At 42.5% G+C, this 18,385-nt stretch overlaps 1 protein-coding gene across 3 annotated transcripts in view; it reads left to right on the forward strand.

The window, feature by feature from the left end:
* The window catches only part of LOC146834618 (vitellogenin-A2-like), a 512,107-nt gene that overhangs the window by 270,119 nt on the left and 223,603 nt on the right, over window positions 1–18,385 (forward strand). For all 3 annotated transcript variants that reach the window (XM_085602090.1, XM_085602091.1, XM_085602093.1), the window contains exons 19-20: window positions 691–876; window positions 2,116–2,263. In XM_085602090.1, coding sequence (XP_085458216.1) covers window positions 691–876; window positions 2,116–2,263 — 334 coding nt within the window. The remainder of the gene's footprint in view (window positions 1–690; window positions 877–2,115; window positions 2,264–18,385) is intronic.

Below are 18,385 nucleotides of genomic sequence, written 5' to 3' on the forward strand. Positions count from 1 at the left end.
ACCACTCCCCTCTGTCCCTCCCACTTTTACTACCAAAAAGCATACTTACTTGTGCAGTGATCTCCATAGTGGGGATTGAGGTCTCTGTACATAAAACATAGGGGAGGTGGATGTGAAGATCTGCAATCGTAGTGCAGTTTGTGAATAGGCCCCAAGTATCTGACTGTATGAAGTGTTTGTGCTATACCCCCAGGTTATTCCAAAGCTATAATGGATGTAGATACCTCAACCTAGTGAAACGTAAAGGCAGTCCCCTACCCCTTAGCCAGATTTTTCCTCTGTTCCTTAAGACAAGTTCAGCCAAGCGTATAGTACTTAGGGGATGAGGGTAGTTGAATTAAAGATATATCTACTTCTTCATTAGGTAATCTAAAAATTGAACAACAATGAAGTAGAAGAACTTTAACATCAATACAGAAGCCAATTTCCCATTTTACAAAAATATACCCTATTCTGGCTACGCAATACATCATTGTTAAAGGGCTGTCCAGTGAATGACACGGCACTAGGGTTCAAGACCCAATCACACATCATCAAACAAAGGAAAATTCTGGAATGCCTGTTGTCGGTGATAGTTAGCAACTTAGTACTGGGTAAAGGGGATTTTTTTTGTCTGCAGTGGATGGGCCATTTAAAGCCTTTTTTTCATCTGACACATGGATGTGAGTTTGCATCTTATTTTCCTTTCAGCATGTCCATGCACACAGTAGCTACAATGGGGATCAACACCCATCTCATTCAGGCTGGAATTGAGTTTCATGCCAAGCTCCATACACTTGTTCCTCTAAAATTTACTGCCAAAATTGACTTGAAGGCCAAGAACATGAAGTTTGAGACAGCGCCATGTCAACAGGAAAATGAACTGTTTGTGACCAGGTAAAAGAAGCCTTTTGAGTTTAAAATTCCATCTTTTGTATTGATTTTCTTAAAAAGTCAGATTTGTCTTTTTCAAAATATAATTTCCTTCTGTATTATGGTTTTGTAAGCAAGGGTCAATGCAAGTGCTTAATTTGTTGAAAAATCTAGGTGCTAGGAACCAAAAGGTATTCAATGGGAGCCTGCCACCCTTGCTATAGAATGTCTTGGTTGCTACTAGCTGCTATTCTACCTCAGCCTACTTTCATCGATTACCTACTTTAACTCCAACATACATGCTCTTTTCATCTCTGCTATCTCCATTTGCACCTATTTTCCTAGCTTTCTCTTCCTCTCCTTCCTTCCTTTCTTTCTCTTGTTTTCTGATAGTAGAAAATAAGTCCCACCCCCCAAGAATGAATGATGTTGTCACCTCCAACATCCACCTACATAAATTAAACACAAAACACATTTCATTAGCATCACTTTTGCAGTTTAATGATGAGATTCCCTCCAAGGAGCCATGATTAAGCAGGGAACTTCATGAGAGGTTGTTGAGTCTCTCATTTATTGATTTTATGATGGAACAACGTCTCCCTAAACCATGCATGACTTAACAACGTGGTCTGAACCACACTGCGTCTATCCCACGCATGCCTTAACCCGCATGCCTTTACAACAAATTTCATTGTAAAGGCATGATTGGTAAAGGTATATGTATGGTAAATATCACACCCCAGCCCCTCCCACCCTGAACCCTAAAACCAAGCCCCAGCCCTGCAATATAACTGCCCTAAAAACGACCCTGACCCCCCCACATTCAACCCTAAGACCTGATCCTCAGCCCAAAAACTACCCTGACCCCAGCCCACGCGCCCTAAAACTTGGCCCCAGCCCTAAAAACGACCCCGACCTCTGAGCCCTAACTACCAAGCCGTGTCTCAGTCCTTTCTGTCCCCGCCTATCCACTCTGCATCTAGAGCACTGGCTGCCTTAACTACACTCATGCATGGTTAAGGCAAGTGTTGTTCCACTTGCTTTGACCCAGTACGCATGGTTAAGTCCACGTTGTAAATGCCGTGTCCCTCATTTATCAAAACACAGTGTCAATACATTTCACAATCTAGTTCTTATTCCTCAAATCACTTTCTGTGATACAATATATGACATGTAAAATCATTAGGAGGCAACCCCAATAATATTTCAAATCTTCGAGTCCAGCCAGTGATGGGCTTTTTCTTTTGGCGTATTTTTACTCAGAACTCAGGTGTTTGCGATAACAAGAAACGTGGAAGAGCATGAAATGTCGAAAAGGATCCCACTCCTGCCCCGAGGAGCATCTCCAAATATTTTAAAGGAACCTTTTGAGACATCAGAGACATCTTCAGCAGAAGCTGCCAGCATGATGGTAACTGCACCTAAATTAACTGTGTAGTATGATTTTTACAATTTCAGGACTGCCTAATTTTACGATGTTTGCTAGAATTGCTACTTTCTTACTTTGACTACTGAATGAATTGGGTTTGTAAGCTCGGCTCACTGGAAATTCTGCATAGAAAAGTATGTCATTTTATGGGATGGGACAAAGGGTCCATGCTCCTCCTGAGTCCCTTTGCCCACTCAATCGCCTGCTAACACCCTCATTGCTACTCAAACCCAATCTTCATCCTTGCATAAACTGGGCACAGAAACCAAAGGTTACAAACACAAGATGGGTTTACACCAGCTGCAACTATATTTCCTACCATATACAAGTTCATTTGCTTAGTTAGTGAAGGGGTAACACATCCAACTGGATCACATTATTTCAATCCATTTTGCCACCAGTCATTAGGACTAGGGTGTGTATACAACTTAAATTAGGGAAATTAACCCCCATTCAATGCAGAGCAAATATCCCTCTGCAATGCTGGGCATCCAGGGAATCCAGGTCAGACCCCCCTCAGCCAACAATAATTACACCTGACAATTACTCCACAGGTTAACGGGGCAGCATTGAGCCTGAACTAGTTGATGCTACCAGATGACTGAGCTGGCACCACAACCTCTTCCACTACTTTCAGTTGCAACACATTAATGTGCCTGTAAAGCTGCATCCTTTTTTCAAATAGTCTTTTTATTAAACTTTTCATCAGTTGCAGTATACAGTGTATCATTTACCGGAGCCTTGGTGTCATAAAATTAACCATTATTAGTTACAATCGTACATTGTTTCAGACACAGAAGCACTGCCTCCTTGCCAAGAGGATTACATTGCACCTCTGTTTTCAAATTATCTTACTTGCATTTCAAAGCCTATCTTTAGAAACACTTTCTAAAGTCTATTCAGCTTGCGTGCTCGCCTTGGTTCTCCCTTCACCCCCTATGTTCCAGAGGCCTCTGTATTCCACCCAGCTGTTCCATATTTTCCCCCATTTCTTTGGGCAATCTCTGCTTTCGTAGACTACTTTTTCAGTAGCGCTGCACTAATCTAAGTCGGACTTCCACTGCCCTATCCTCAGGGGGAGGTTTGCCCCCATATTTCTTTTAGCTACCATTGCTACCACCATTAACCGGATTCTTTGATATCTTTGCCAGGACTGATCACTTGTCACGCATAGTATGTGCCATCTGGCCTGTAATGGAATTTCCTGCCCCAGGACCTCAGCCATAACTCTTATCGCCTTTCCCCAGAACTGCTGTATAACCGGGCATCCCCAGATAGTATGGAAGAAGGTGCTTCTTTGATTACAGACTCTTATACACAGGGCTGTGGGAACCCATCCCAGCTAACACATCAGCACCCCTGTAGAGCAAGATCTATGCAGGGTCTGTAATTGGACCAAGCGAAATCTTGCTCTTATAGCTAATTCCTTCAAGCTTTGAATTGCCTCGGCCCAGTCATTGTCCTCCAGGAGCCCGACATCTGTTTCCCAGGCTTCTCACAATGCCCTCAATGGATCCAGCGCATTATTGATAATCTTTCTATAGATCGAGGATGTGGCTTTTTCCTGGATTGGAACCAGTAATAACCGGTCCTCCAAGGGGCTGTTTTCCGGGAGCTGTTCTCCTTCTCTGATATGGCGTCTCAGTGCGTGCCCCGGCTGAATGTATTTATATCTTTCCAAGGTTGCTAAACTGATATTCTCTCTGTAAATCTTCAAATGGGATTCTCGCCGATCCTCTCCATACATCCCCCAGGTGGACTATATCTATTAGTTTCCATTTTTGGAATCCCCGCAGTGTTCCCACTTCTCGAAGCATGTCACTGTCCCATAATAGGGTCCTTTGTGTAAGTCTATTGTCCCACCCCAGGAAGTTATTGGCCTTTTTCCATGCGTTAATCACTGCTGGCGTGTGCAGGGGCATGTGCTTCACTGCGGTTTTACAATACAATGCCCCGTGTAGCCCCTGTGCCCCATCCCTAGATGGTCCGCTTTGTACGCCGGGTCATTCCTGTCTGCGTAGATCCACTCGGTAATTGGTACCAATTGGGAGGCCCAATAGTATTTGTTGATGTCTGGAATGGCCAGGCATCCCTCATACACACTCCTCTGGAGTTTGGCTTGGGCTATTCTGGCACCTCTCCCATCTCATAGGAGCTTCCTCAGTTCACTGTCGACCTTTCTGAAAAATGTATCTGGTATCTTATATGGGGTATTTTGTAGGGGACACAGCATGCGCTATAGTGTCATTATTATAAAGAGTACCCTGTTAGGGTCCGTACCCCTGAGAACTGCGAAAACCCGACTTACCGGGGTTGTAAAATATGTTGCAAGGTGATGCAAACAGTGGTTCAAACACAGACTTTTAGACATTGAATAATATCGTCTTTATTCATGAGCCAAGCTCATTATTAAATTCTCATATCAATGAAGTTTTTGTCAATAAGGAAACATCATGGTAACACTGTAACATATGGCCGACATTCATTTTCTTCATCCCTTTTGATGCATTTCGGCCTAACTGAGCCCTTCGTCAGGGGACATTTATACAAAAATACATAAATTATTATGAGGAAACCATTCCATTAAAGTATACACCATCACCACGTACCCGTGGGTGTAGTATCCGATCAAAATAGCCAAAGTAACATGTTAGGACGCAAACCAAAATTAACGTTAATATGTCAATGATGTGCGTGTAATGATGCTCATCGAGCCGAAGTTACGATGTTAACTGTATATAAATAGGCAGTGTCCAGTATAGACAGTACCGCCAAAGATAGTCAGGACATGGCCCATGTACTGTGCATGTCCATGAGTGATCAATAAAATAACCCAAACAAAAGTGATAACGTGATCTTTATAGTGAATTCAGAGTGATAAGAAAAACACGAGTGATGCTCAAAGCGCGTGTATTTACAACCAGTGAAAAACATAAACGTGATCGTGCGTCTTCCGTTAAATGTGATATGACAATTGATTTACTGCAAAAGCAGTAATCAGTGAAACGTGGGCTGGTGGCATGGATTAACTAACGGTTGTACACGTGAACTCCTGCAATGTTAGTGACCAAAGTAAACAGCATGCTGCTAAAGCGTTAAATATTGCAGATAAAATATCGACTATCTTGTCACTTTACTCAAAGAGATGAAGTCTTGGTTACAGTGTGTTACAGCAGTATAGTGCGCCAATACCGGAAATCTGTGCGCTTGAAATAGCTGATGGAAAGGTTAGAAGAAAAGACAGTGTAAAGGGACTAGCTTAGTTGAATGTGAGTCGTAACCCCAAATGGTGGAGGCCATCTGCAAAGGTGAAAGGACCTATGTGAATCGAATGCAGCCGTGAGCTTTAATCAAAATAAGCGTGCCCGGGTTTTCTACTGTCTGAAAAAACAGACAACAGTCAAGAACTTAAAAAAACTGGAAAGTAAAGAAAGAAGAAGAGTGTATAACAGGGGTCTCCAACCTTTTCTGTAGTGAGGGCTACTTCTGCTCAATGAAAGTCTTCCCGAGCAAATACTATACCTGTAAAATAGTGACTACACTATGACCACCCAAAGCAAGATTTTCAGTAGTTACCACCCAAGTATACCAAGTGCGGTTACCAGCAGATATGCTGGGAAAAAGTTCTTCAATATTAAATGCCTCCCATTGACTTATGAAGTAATATTCAAATCTTGACATGCCCAGTGGCACAAAGGACATAAGCACAGCAGTACGTCTCCCCAGCTCAGCTTGAATTATCATTCACCAGTTTCTGAAAATGCACATTTTTCCTATCTAATACTACTTTCCACTGTGGGCAAACAAACTTAATTTTCCAGAAGAAACCCCATTTTTGAAAACTAAAACTGCCTTTAAAATATCAGTTTTCAGTTTTTGAGAAATGCACAGTCTCAAAACATCAGCTTGTCATTATCATCATGTACTCCCATGTGCAAATGCCTCATAGCGACAGACTACTTTGAATTCCCAGGTATTAGTCATATGCCATGGATGCTCACCATTGGTATAGGAAACAATGGTCCTAGACTTCTTTAAAGCTACAATTCAGTTATGAAAAACATTCATTAGTCAAAGGGCATGAGGGTAATTTATATCATCTGCAGGCGGTCCTTCCTCAGGACGGGGGGAGGGGAGGCAACCTAGGGTGAGGTACAGTGAAGATACAGCCCCTGAGGAAGACCCGCCTGCAGAGGACATAAATTACCCTCAATGCACCAGGGTCGAAACATCGACACTCTCCCCCAGTGGGCCTGCACCTGATATCATCCCACCCTGCCTTTTCACAGATGAATGTTCTCTGTGCATCATCAGAAAATCATGAAATATATATTTGTAATTCCATAAGGGACTGGCCTATCTGTAAAAGTGGTGCCACTATGAACCACGACCAGTTTCACTAAGGATACCACAATGTGTAATTGATTGGTTATTGAATTTGCCTTTTGGATTCCTCTCCTTTATATCTGTCGTACCTCACGAGCACTTTCCTTTTTAACACTCCTCTTGGAGCAACCTCTGATGGTGCACTGTTCACACACATGTTGTAACTGTTAAAGGAGGGACTGCAACATGGTCAATCTCCTTGTGGCTTAATTATATTGAGATTGGATACAGACTGTCATGTAGCAGGTCCTATAAGCTGGCACAGTGTGTGTTTGAGTATTAGTATGAGTTACTGTGATAAGTTTGGCTGTCTGTCACTCTGAGGGTCTTGAGATGATCAGTGCTGCCTTCTTTAATAGGCACCTACTCTGAAATTGATACTTGGCTTGACTTCACCTCAGAGAGCTACTTTGAAGGTACTGGCGAGCTACCAGTAGCTCCCGAGCTACTCGTTGGAGACCCCTGGTGTATAAGGATGATCATGCTGTAAAGATACTCAAATGTGCCGGTGTCCGAGAAACGGACGACTACCTTAAAATAGACTAATCTCTAATCAGAGAAAACAAGCAAAATACATGTATCCAAGTGCAAAAAAGATGGTGCATACAAATGAGAGTAATGCGCTGTGGTAAATGTATGACGAGTTCTTGTGAGCGTCACAGCCTGGAACCAATGAATAAAGTCCCTGCACAGAAATATCGAAGAAAAGAGAAAGAATGAGACTAGGTTGTAAAGCCTCATACAAAAATGAAAGAAATAAATGTAAAATAATCAAAAATCAAAAATCAAATGAGAAGATGTCAAATTGCAAAAGATGGGGTCCATCACTGTACTCGTCTCTTATACGTAACATAAAAATTCCATCCTGTCGTTGAGCCCGTTGGGTTTCAAAGCATTGAGACGTTTGATCCCAAAAAAATTCTCTTTGAAGTAGATAGTTGCTGTTATCTTTCCCTTCTTGCTTGTCAATAGTTTCCAGGATCAGGAATTTTAATTGACTTATGCTGTGGTTGTTTTCGACAAAGTGGGTAACGACCACGGATTTCATGTTTTTAGTACGGATGTTACTTTTGTGTTCATTTACTCTGGTTTCGATTTTTCTTTCGGTCTTACCCATGTATACCAGACCGCATGGGCATTTCAACCAGTATATAACATTTTTAGTGTCACAGTTGCAGTCACCTTTAGGTCTATTCTGGTGCCTTGCATGGGATGTGTTATCCAGGATCCCTTGATGATGTTGTTACAATTGCTGTAACAAGCTACTGTCCCTTTATATGTGATTTTCTGATGATCTTTCGTCTTCTGTGTAATCAACTCTTTTATGTTTTTGCCTCTTTGGTATGTAAAAATAGGTATCTCACTGAAAATTCCTTTAAAGTCAGGCTCCTTGGCTAGAAAAGACCAATCATTTTTTAAAAAGGCTGTTCAAAGTGGAAAATTTGGACACCACAACCATGTACCTTTGTTCCTTTTTTTGTGTTTTGGTGAGTAATTCAGCTCTGAATTTCATCATGCTGCACGATTTGGCTTGTTCGAAAACTTTTTTAGGGTACCCTCGTTCGTCGAATCTTTTGAGCATGATGTCCATTTGTTCCGTAGATGTGAAGGGGTTCGACACAATTCTTTTTACTCTTAACAGTTGAGAGTATGGTAAATGGTTTTTTAGATTTTTTTTAGGGATCTTTGAAGAAAACTGTTATAATGCAACATATTGTTTCTGTCAGATGCTTTTCTAAAGATGTTAGTCTCCAACTTGTTGTGAACGCTGTTGATTTGTACATCCATAAAGGTAATTGTCTTTTCATCAAAGTCATAAGTGAATTGTATTCTGTTGTTGATCTCATTTAATGAAGCTAACGCTGTAATGAGGCACGAGTGTGGTCCCTTCCATAGGATGAAAATATCATCAATGTATCTTAAAAACAATGTGGCCTGTTTTTTCCAAATAGCGGTTCCCAAGATATTGTTTTCCTCGAATTTATTCATAAAAATATTAGCATGAGCTGGAGCAGCACAGTTGCCCATGGAAGTACCTGTGAGCTGTAAAAACCTCTGGTCTTCCCATTTGAGGTAACTCTGGTAAAGAGTGAAATGCAACAGTTCCATGAGGAATAATTGGAAGCGTTGGTCAAGGCTGGAATTAATCAATCAGCTTCTATACCTAAATACCTTATGCGGAATTGAAGTGTACAACAATTTAACGTCTATCGTGCACAGCCATATCTTCTCCATGAATGAACATTGATTGATTTTCTAAAGAAACTCTGTAGTGTCTCTGATATAGGTACTCATCTATAGAACAAATGGTTGAAGGTGTTTATCTAAAAACTTGCAGACGGGTTCATGGAGACTTCCTCTGGTGGAAACTATGGTCCAAGTGGTGGATGGTGTAAGCTTTTATGTACTTTAGGTAACATGTACAGAACCAGAGTCTTGGGTTTGTTTTGATTGAGATATCTACTCACTTTTTCGGTGATGATGCCGTTGACAGCTCTTGCCAATAAGCACTTCAAAAAGTTTGAAAATTGTTCTGTAGGATTGTAATCCAATGTGGCATCCGTTTCAATGTCCATCACATGATTATTTACTTGTTCTTTGTAAAAACTAGTGTTCATAACTGCCAATGACCTTCCCTTATCCGCATTTTGACCGATACATGCAGGATTGTTAGCTATCCTTTTCAAAAATACAAGTTCCTCGTTTGTTAAATTACGATGTTTTGAATTCTTTTGAGAGCTCGGTTTCTGTATATCATTTGTTACGAAATCTCTCAAAGGTGTCAAAACTTTTATGGCTGACAGGGGCCATATATGTGCTTCTGATTTTTAAGCCTTTTAGTAGATCTTCTTCCTCATTGTCATGTTGAACAGCAATGTTTTCAAAAACGTTTCGGAGACGGAGGTTGCGCATGAGTTTGAACAAGCTAATCTCTAATTCTAAACTGCTGGTGTGGCAGGTGGGTACGAATGAGGTTCCTTTCTGGAGCGTTCTAATTTCTAGAGGGCTGAGATCGTATGACGAGATGTTGATCACTAAGTAGCTAAGTTCTGAGTTTTCTTCCCTTTGACTCTCTTGCTCATCAGCGGTACACTCTTTGCGTCCATGTTCTCTTTCTCTTTTTTCTTCCCTTACCCCTACTGGGTCATCCTTGTCTCTTTTGTCCTCCTCTAAAAAAGAGACACCAGAAGTTTGCATCCCTGTCTCGTTCCTCTATGCAGTTCAAAGGAGCAGGAACACAAGCCGTTCATGCGCACCCTGGCCATTGGTATTGTGTAGAGTAGTTTAACCCAAGCCTGATAGTTGGGGCCAAACCTGAATGTCTCCAAGACTCCAAGACAGGTAATGCCACTCGGTTCACCAGGACCTTGGCCAAAATGTTTGCCTCTGAGTTTAGCAAGGATATGGGCCTATACGAGCTGCATTCTTCCGGTGGTTTGCCTGCCTTCAGGATCACCACCACCGTGGCTATGCATTGGTCTGTTGGTAGGCACCCACTTTCCCTTGCCTCTTCAAACATCTTCAACAAGTATGGGGCCACCACTCCCACGGTTCCCTTGTACAGTTTGGTGGGAAGTCTGTTGGGTCCCGATGCCTTTCCGGCTTGTAGGTCACTTTTGGCCCCTTCAATTGTCTGCACTGCGATATCTCTGTCTATGTCTTCCCTGTCTGCATCTGGTAGCTTAGGAAGTCGGACATCCACTAGTAACTCCAAGCAGTCTTCACTTGTTGGGTTTGAGGTATTTATACCCTCGTAATAAGTGGCAAAGGCCTCTGCTATTCCCTCCCCGGTCTCCTGCATTTCCCCATTGGAGTCCCGTATTTCCACTAGACAGCTTCTCTCTCTGTCTATTTTTTCCAGCCTCGTGACATTCTATTTGCTTTGTTTCCGAGACCGTACAGCCTCCTTTGCATTGCTAGTGCTAGGGATCTAGCCGCATCATCCGCTAGGTCTCTCATTTCCTTTTGTTTAAGCCGGATTTGGTGTGGGATTGGCGGATCAGCTTCTTTTCCTGATAGCTCTCTTGCCTCCAAATTAACTACTTCTCTTTCCAAATTGTCCCATTGGATCATTTTTTCTTTTTTACGCCCCCCAGTAGTGCCTGCACATGTCCACGTATCACCGGTTTGAATGCTTCCCATAAAGTGCATGCAGAATCTACAGAACCCTAGTTTTCCTGGAAATAGAGTTATGTCCCCTCTCTAATCTGTTCAACTATATCGTTGTTCTTAAAAACCCAGGGATCTATTCTGGGTGGCAATACCGCTATACTTGGTGGGCCATGGAGGGCCACCTCCACTGGCGAGTGGTCTGAAATCCCTCCTGCTTGGATATGTGCATTCCAGAACAATCTGCTACTCTCTGTGTGTGTCAGGATATGGTTGAGGCGGGAATAGCTGTCATGCACCGCTGAGTAAAAAGTATATTGCCGTTCTCTACGATTGTGCATGGGCCATAGGTCTGTTAGCCCCATGGCTTCCACAAACTCCCGAAGTGGCTCCTCCCCTCTTCCCTTAGTCGCTTTCGATTCCCTGTCTCTTTCTGGCTCCTTGGTCGCATTCAGATCCCCCCTAAGTGTTAGGATTCCCTACAGGAGGTCCAGAAGCAGGGTGCCCAGTCTCGATAATGTATCTGAGTGCAAGTTCGGTTGCACGTAAACCGAAATTATGTTCAGGACCCTCCCCTCCCATGTCCCGGGAGTGCCACGTATCTGCCAAGTGGGCCGTGCTTGATCTCTTTTATAGCTAGGGGAAGGGCGGTCCTCACCAGTATTCCCACCCCTCTCGGCCCCAACATATAACCTGCATCTGCCACTAACTTATATCCATACCTATCTAGCGCCTTGTAATGGGAACCCTTCAGGTGCTTTTCTTGTAGTAACACCAGATCGGGGGAGTGCTTATGCAGGTATTGTAGTACCACTTTCTGTTGGATTCGATTGGCCAACCCGTTGACATTCCAGGTGAGGATTTTCAGTTTAATATCGTCCTGGCACCCCGCCCACTTCTGTGGCCCTAGAGTCGGAACTTCCCTTTGTGTGTCACTAACTTCTGTTTTGGCCATGCTGCTAGGTGAAACACCACTCCATGTATTGAACACTGTAAAAATGTTGCATCCTGACAATACTGTAACACACAACAAACCATCTTATTTTGGCTATAATAATGCTGCATTCCCTAACTATGTAACTCCCCCTCCCTGCTGCCCTGCTAGTCGGGCTTAACTAACCACCCACCTCCCAAACTTGCAGCGCGCCTGCCGTCCCTTTAACTGTGTTCTCTAAAACGGGGTAGGCCGGTGCCTGACGCTGTAGATGACCTTCCTTGTCTGCTCCCACCCCCTCAGGCTTTTGGTCTTGTTATCACTCTATAGCAGAAATGTTCAGTTGAAGGTCTCCCCGCCCCAACATTATGGTACTTCCCTAGTTTTACATAAAGGATATGTTTGACAGTATCATTCCAGTACTTCAGATGGTCCTTGGCCCCTTGCAACAGTTTTGGTTATACACCTGTCCCGGGAGTCCAGTCTCTGTTTTCCCCTCTATCCATTCCTGTTGGCTGTGGGCGTTCTGTGTTACGTTAGGCTGAGCGGCTATCCTTTCTACTTTCCTCTTCTCTGGCTGCGCTAGGAGTTGTTTCCCACCGTCCGCCAGCCCTCTAACCAATCCCATGTGTCCTCTGCTGCTGTGTTAAAATGCCAGGTCTTTTCCTCTGCAATGAACCTTAATTTTGCTGGGAACAACATCATGTATTTGATTTTTTTGCTGAGTAGTTCCCTCTTGACCGCCTCAAATGTCCTCCTTTGCCTCTGCACCTGCAACGGGAAGTCACAGAAAAACCGAATAGTTTCATTTTCATTGCGGAGATCACCATGTACATTTGCATCCTGCAGTATGGCACCCCTGTCTCGATAGTTGTGTATCCGGGCTATTATCGTTCTGAGTGGTGCGCCCAGTTTTGGTTTGGGATGTATTGTCTATTGTAAAATAGGTGGAAAGTCTCTTTGGTTTTAGATGTTGTAGTATTAGGTCTTCCAAGAATCGATCCATGCTTGGCCCCTCTATGCCTTCCCGGACCCCCACCCCTCTAATGTTATTTCTTCGGGCCGTCCCTTCCTGCTCCTCCAGTCTCGCAGCCATGGTCTCATGCTGTTTCGTAAGAGTCCGCACCTCTTCCTCAAGGCGCTTCATGCTAGTTTGTTATGTAGCCACTTCAGTCTCTGTCGTGTTAACTTACTCAGAGATTTTGTGCAGGTCTGCCCTCAGCAGGTTCACATTTAGGGTCACCGCATCTAGCTTGGGTTCAATCGACCCTTTCAGATCTGGAATTGCTGCCATGATTGCGCTTAAGGAGGGTTCCGCAGGCTCATCTGTTCATGGCTCTTGGGTGCTTGTCGCCTGTTTCGGGACCACATATTTATCCATTTTATTGGTGTGGGACCCTGCCTGAGCCTTGCGCTTCATCCGCGAGCACAGCTTCGTCGCAGCTTTGTGGACCCTATGTTTCAGGACTTCAGGTTTTGATGATGCTGCATTCTTAAGGTGAGGGTAGGAATGTTCTTCTTTTTCTACTTATCATTGCAAGTCAAAAGGCTTCCCCTGCCACCAAGCGTGAGCTAGCTGGCCAAGGCAGCATTCTGATGTCATTGCGTGAATGACACCATGGTGACAGGAGGTCTTTCATTGGGCACAGTTCCCTGTCCTCATGTCACCTCACCCTACCTATACAAAATCCCCCCATGTTTGATGACTTTTCCCGGGGTGTGCATTGTGAGGGATGGGACAAAGCGTTTACCCACTTTATATTGTCCCAATATATCAACAGGCACTCAAAGCCAACCTTCTTCTTGAATCAACTTGATAAAGAAAGAAAGGATCACAAACACATAGATGAGTTTACACCACCCATAACCGGACATATGTTTCCTACCATTTACATGTTAGGTTGCTTAGCCAGTAGCCGGGTAACCCATCTGAATTGTAACACAATATTCCAACCACTTTTGTATCAGATCACCAGTTATTAGGACTAGAGAGTGCACACATCCTAAAATAAGGGAATGTCCCCATTGAAGAAGGGGGTCAGGAATGCAGAGAAATAGCCATTCAGCATTGCTGAGAATGTAGGGCAGTTGCCCCTAAACCCCACAAACCACCATCAATAATCAAACCCCACAATTAATCCAACTGGTCAACAATGAGCTAATCAGTGGTAACAGACAGCTGGATTTGTACCTCCACAGACTAACCAGCCACCTGTTGTAACCAGCTGACCAATGGGCTGCTCCCCACCAACTATGAATTCATCACCTTGATAATGCCCCCTGTTTTAGATACTATCACTAAGAATACCCCCTACTACTCACCCCAAAGTCCCTTGACCCTCTGGAGGATATCATGCAGTGGGCAGAGAAGCTAGTGAGCTGCAGTCCATATTAGTCAGCTAACTTATTATCTGCCCTGCTACTTAATTCACCCTCATACCCCCTAAGAGGAGGCCTTACTCTATTTCTCTGGAGACAGTAGTAACTAACTCCCAGCCGCATGGAAAACCATTCCTATTGCAACTTAATAGACCTCATAACCGTTACTACTCCGATACACACTGCTGTTAATTTTTTAGGTCATTTCACCTCACCATGGATGAAACTCAACCTTTGTCAAAAAAGAAATTGGGCAAAAGACAAGAGAAGGAAGAAATGTCCTTGAGGCCCCTTCATGGTGACCTTTTAATCCAAGGTAGCTAACTTTAAATACTGATGCTTAGTTTTGGAATTCCCTATGGTAGTATATCGAATCCTTGAGGCACTGTTGCTTCTTGGCACCAAGATAGATATTCACAGCCATTTATACACTAATATCAACCACGATAACTTTAATTAATATATATGAAACTCTGGACTAACCCACAACACAAATTATTTGTTCAAATTACATAGCTACCATTATTTTGCAAAGTGTGTTAAGAGGAAGTAGAAGAAGCAGGTGTCACAAGGAGTTTACAAGCAAGGCTAGGCTTTAAAGTGTTACAAGGCCTTTGGACAGTTATGGTCTCACTAAGTAGTAGTTGTATTTATCATTTATAAATCATGGAGCTATATGGAAATTTAGCTAGGTTTCAGTAGAGTTTAGTTAGTAGATCAGAGTAATTAAATGAGTGAGAAGCACAGCGAATCAAGGGCTACGAAAATCCAGGTTTTTAATAGTTTCCTGAAAAAGGGTTCTGATTAAGTGAATCTCAGATGACTAGGTCTAAGGTTCCAGGCTTTAGACCCAAGAGTAGCCAGGGATTTGCCACCTTTTGTCTTGCACCTGAAAGAGGGAGGTTTGAGTAGATTTGCTGATGAGGATTTGAGCAAGCGGGCAGTAACATAAGGCGTAAACCTGGAATTTGATTATTTGGGCCCTACTGATCTTAACCCCCATGGCTGCTCAGGACGGCTCCCGGCCGTCATGAGTCACAGAAGTTGTGTGCTCATGATGACCGGGAGCCGTCCGACCGTTGCCGCTCCGCCCACGCATGGCTAATTCCCCGCCTGTGCGGGCGAATTCATTAGTGGGCGGAGTTTGGACGGCTCCCAGCCGTCATGAGCACACGCCCACCGTGATTTATGATGGCCGGGAGCCGTCCTGGGTACCTGAGTGCGACGCCCAGCCCCGCCCCCCTCGTACCATGGCAGAATTTGCCACGCGGCGAGGGGGTTAAAGCTCTAAAAGTAATGAACAGGATCTTAAATAATACTCTTTTATGGAGGTAACCAGTGAAGGGTTTTTAGGGCTGCAGAGCCCAAGGAACGGCATGGCAGTTTCAGTACCAGATGTGCCGGAGCATGTTGCACTGTCTGCAATTTCCTCAGCATCAGCTTATTGGTGTCTGCATAGAAGCTGTTGCAGTAGTATAATCTTGACGTAATGGGAGCTATTACCACTGTCTTTCTTGCAGAGCAGGGAATGAGATCAAAAAACTTTTTTTGTGGTTTTATTAACTTAAAACACCTCTCTGCCACAGCTAATGCTTATGGCCGAAAAGATAGGGAGGTATCAAATTTTACTTCCAGATTTTTTACCACCTCAATAGTGTTGGGTGGGGGTGGAGTATCTTGGGGCACCATAAACTAGGGTAAAATGGATTAGATTTCCCTACTAACATAATCTACGTTTTTTCAGTGTTACATTTAATATGGTTAAGTTGCATCCATTGGATGACTTCAGTAAGGCATAATTTAAAATGATGTTCTGGGTCGGTGGTGTCTTTGTCTAAGACTAGAATCAACTGAGTGTCATCAACATAGGAAATAGTTTCAATATTAAAAGATTATATCAGCGATATGAGAGGGGCCATATGTATGTAGTAATGTCCTAAAGGATTAGTACTTGACAAAGAACTAATGAAAGCAGGTTTTCCATTACCTAAGCAATCACATTTTAAAGTAAAGCTTCAAGCTTGTTTTAGGGATGTGCTGTGTCTGCATTCATACCATCCAAGAGACATATATTTCTGACATCCCTAGAAGTGAAAAGCAGTGATGGTCACAAAAAGTACTCCATGCAGCCACCATGTAAGATGTGGAACTTCAATGACAGAAAAAGGTATGCTCTCTATCTTTCAAAACAGGAGAAGACTATAGGTCACCTCTTTTTAAAATATTTTTAGAAATCGTTATCTGTGTTGCAGTGCGATTAAAAGTAAGGTAGCTGTTTTGTTGATCAATGCCCAGCGAACCTTAAGCACCTTCAGTTTTTGTAATGCTCAACTTTATTGTGCCAGTGCATCCATTTGAGTTTGCCCATGTTGCAAGGAATTTAAATTATTGTGCAATACATTTAAAGCTGAAGTGGTGATAGTAGAGAGAGTGTAGGTACATGTAGACAGAGTTTCAAAGCCATTGCCAATATTTTTAAAGTGGTTTGCATAGTTTTCCTGTCATCTTCCACAATTCTTTCTTCAACTTCTCTCTCTGAATATGCTTGTTCATCCTTTATAGCTGCATGATTATTGGAGTTGTAAACTGTATATTCTTCACAGGATGTTGTTCTAAAAGAAAATCACTTAAAATAATATGTTTGTCCATAGCATTCAGACTAGATTGTGACAGCCACCTTTGATGCAACATCCGTACACTATATGAAGTCACTATACATCCTACATAGGATCTGGTCTACTTGCTAGCGGACCTGTAGCTATAGCCAGATCTCAGAAGATAGAAAAGTATTTAACTGTTAGAAATAAGACTATCCCATCTGAACCAAACAGTGTCATAGTTTTAGTTCTATTCTGTACCATCTTGTTTAATTCAAACAGTCTTTCTATTTAAATTCTGAAAAATGTTTCAAGTTCATTTTAGCAATTGATGTCTTCATATCTGAAAGATAGATGAAACTCATGTAAGTTGTTTGTTGCACAGTTTCATTAAAAATATCATTTCTGTATGAATGATGCATGCTCTAAACAAGGTATCAGTTCCCTGAATTTGACCAAACTTAGTTTCCCCAAACCATTTTCTCATTGATGTTTTCCTTCCAATACGAGTAACCACTAATTTAAATGGAAATATGAAAGTGCAGGTACTCACTATTTAGAGTACCTGTTTGCGCCTGACCAGTGATGGTATTCTCCCATTAAATTTATTGCAGCAGTGCTGAGAAGTGCAGGTACTCCCCTGTTCAAAATAAAGAAGTGTAGATACTCAGTACCGGACAGTACCTGCACATTTAAAGCACTGAGTGTAACCCTGTTATAAATATGAAAAAATAATACAGTGCAGCTGGGTCTCATCTATCATCACTATTAAAATATAAGCATATGTTCTGAAAATGTCTCATACTGTCGACTGGAAGGGTCCTAAAATGCTCCTAGTATGTCAAATTATACACTTCCCTCAGGATGTTTAATTGATTAATTAATGGAGTGGTGTCTATAATGATGAGAACAGAACAACACCTGATATAAATCTATATTGTCCAATTAATCATAGAAATTCAAATCAATTGTTTAACAGCATTTACACCCTATGAACTTGCAAAGGTACCTGGAGTGACAATGTCATCCAATGAGATTCTTAAAGCATATGGAATCTGAATAATTTCTGTAAGGACCAAAAATTGAGAAGGAACCTTTCCCCAAAGAACACCATAAATCAAAGAATACACAGTGATGTTGACAGCATAGTTGTACATTTTAGCTCTGAGAATATAAGAATACAACTACAATTCCTGAAACACAGAAGACATAGTTAAGTCTTAGAGAATGATAGCGTCCATGTACCCTCAGCCAAATAATCAACATGCTTGAATCTTTCCCGTCACCATGGTGGGAGTCCCACAGTAACAGTAATATGAGTAGTGCTAAAGCATTAGCATTACATTCAATTGAAAAACAATAGTATTTAGTAATCCATTTATATTGTTTTAAAACATCCAAGCAGAGCCCCTGGAGTACTCATCCCCTGCAGCGCCACCACACCTCAGATTTCTTACTGCACGTTGTGTGTTAGGGAGTCTTCCTGAGCTCTGCTCAGCCACTGTGTTTCCCTGTTATCCTTTTGCCCTCTAACTTCCAGATATCACTTCATCTCATATCAGCATCTGAGGTGCAGTGTGTTTTGGCTATATTTCTCACAGTCTAAAAAAGAGCTGTTTAGGCCCTGCAAGACTTGTGGAAAAAGCAGGCTCTTCTCCGAGGATCCTCGTAAGGAATGTCTGTATTGTCTCTATCCAG

This window comes from Triturus cristatus, chromosome 4_2 (assembly GCF_964204655.1).
Source record: "Triturus cristatus chromosome 4_2, aTriCri1.1, whole genome shotgun sequence".
Lineage (NCBI taxonomy): Eukaryota > Metazoa > Chordata > Amphibia > Caudata > Salamandridae > Triturus > Triturus cristatus.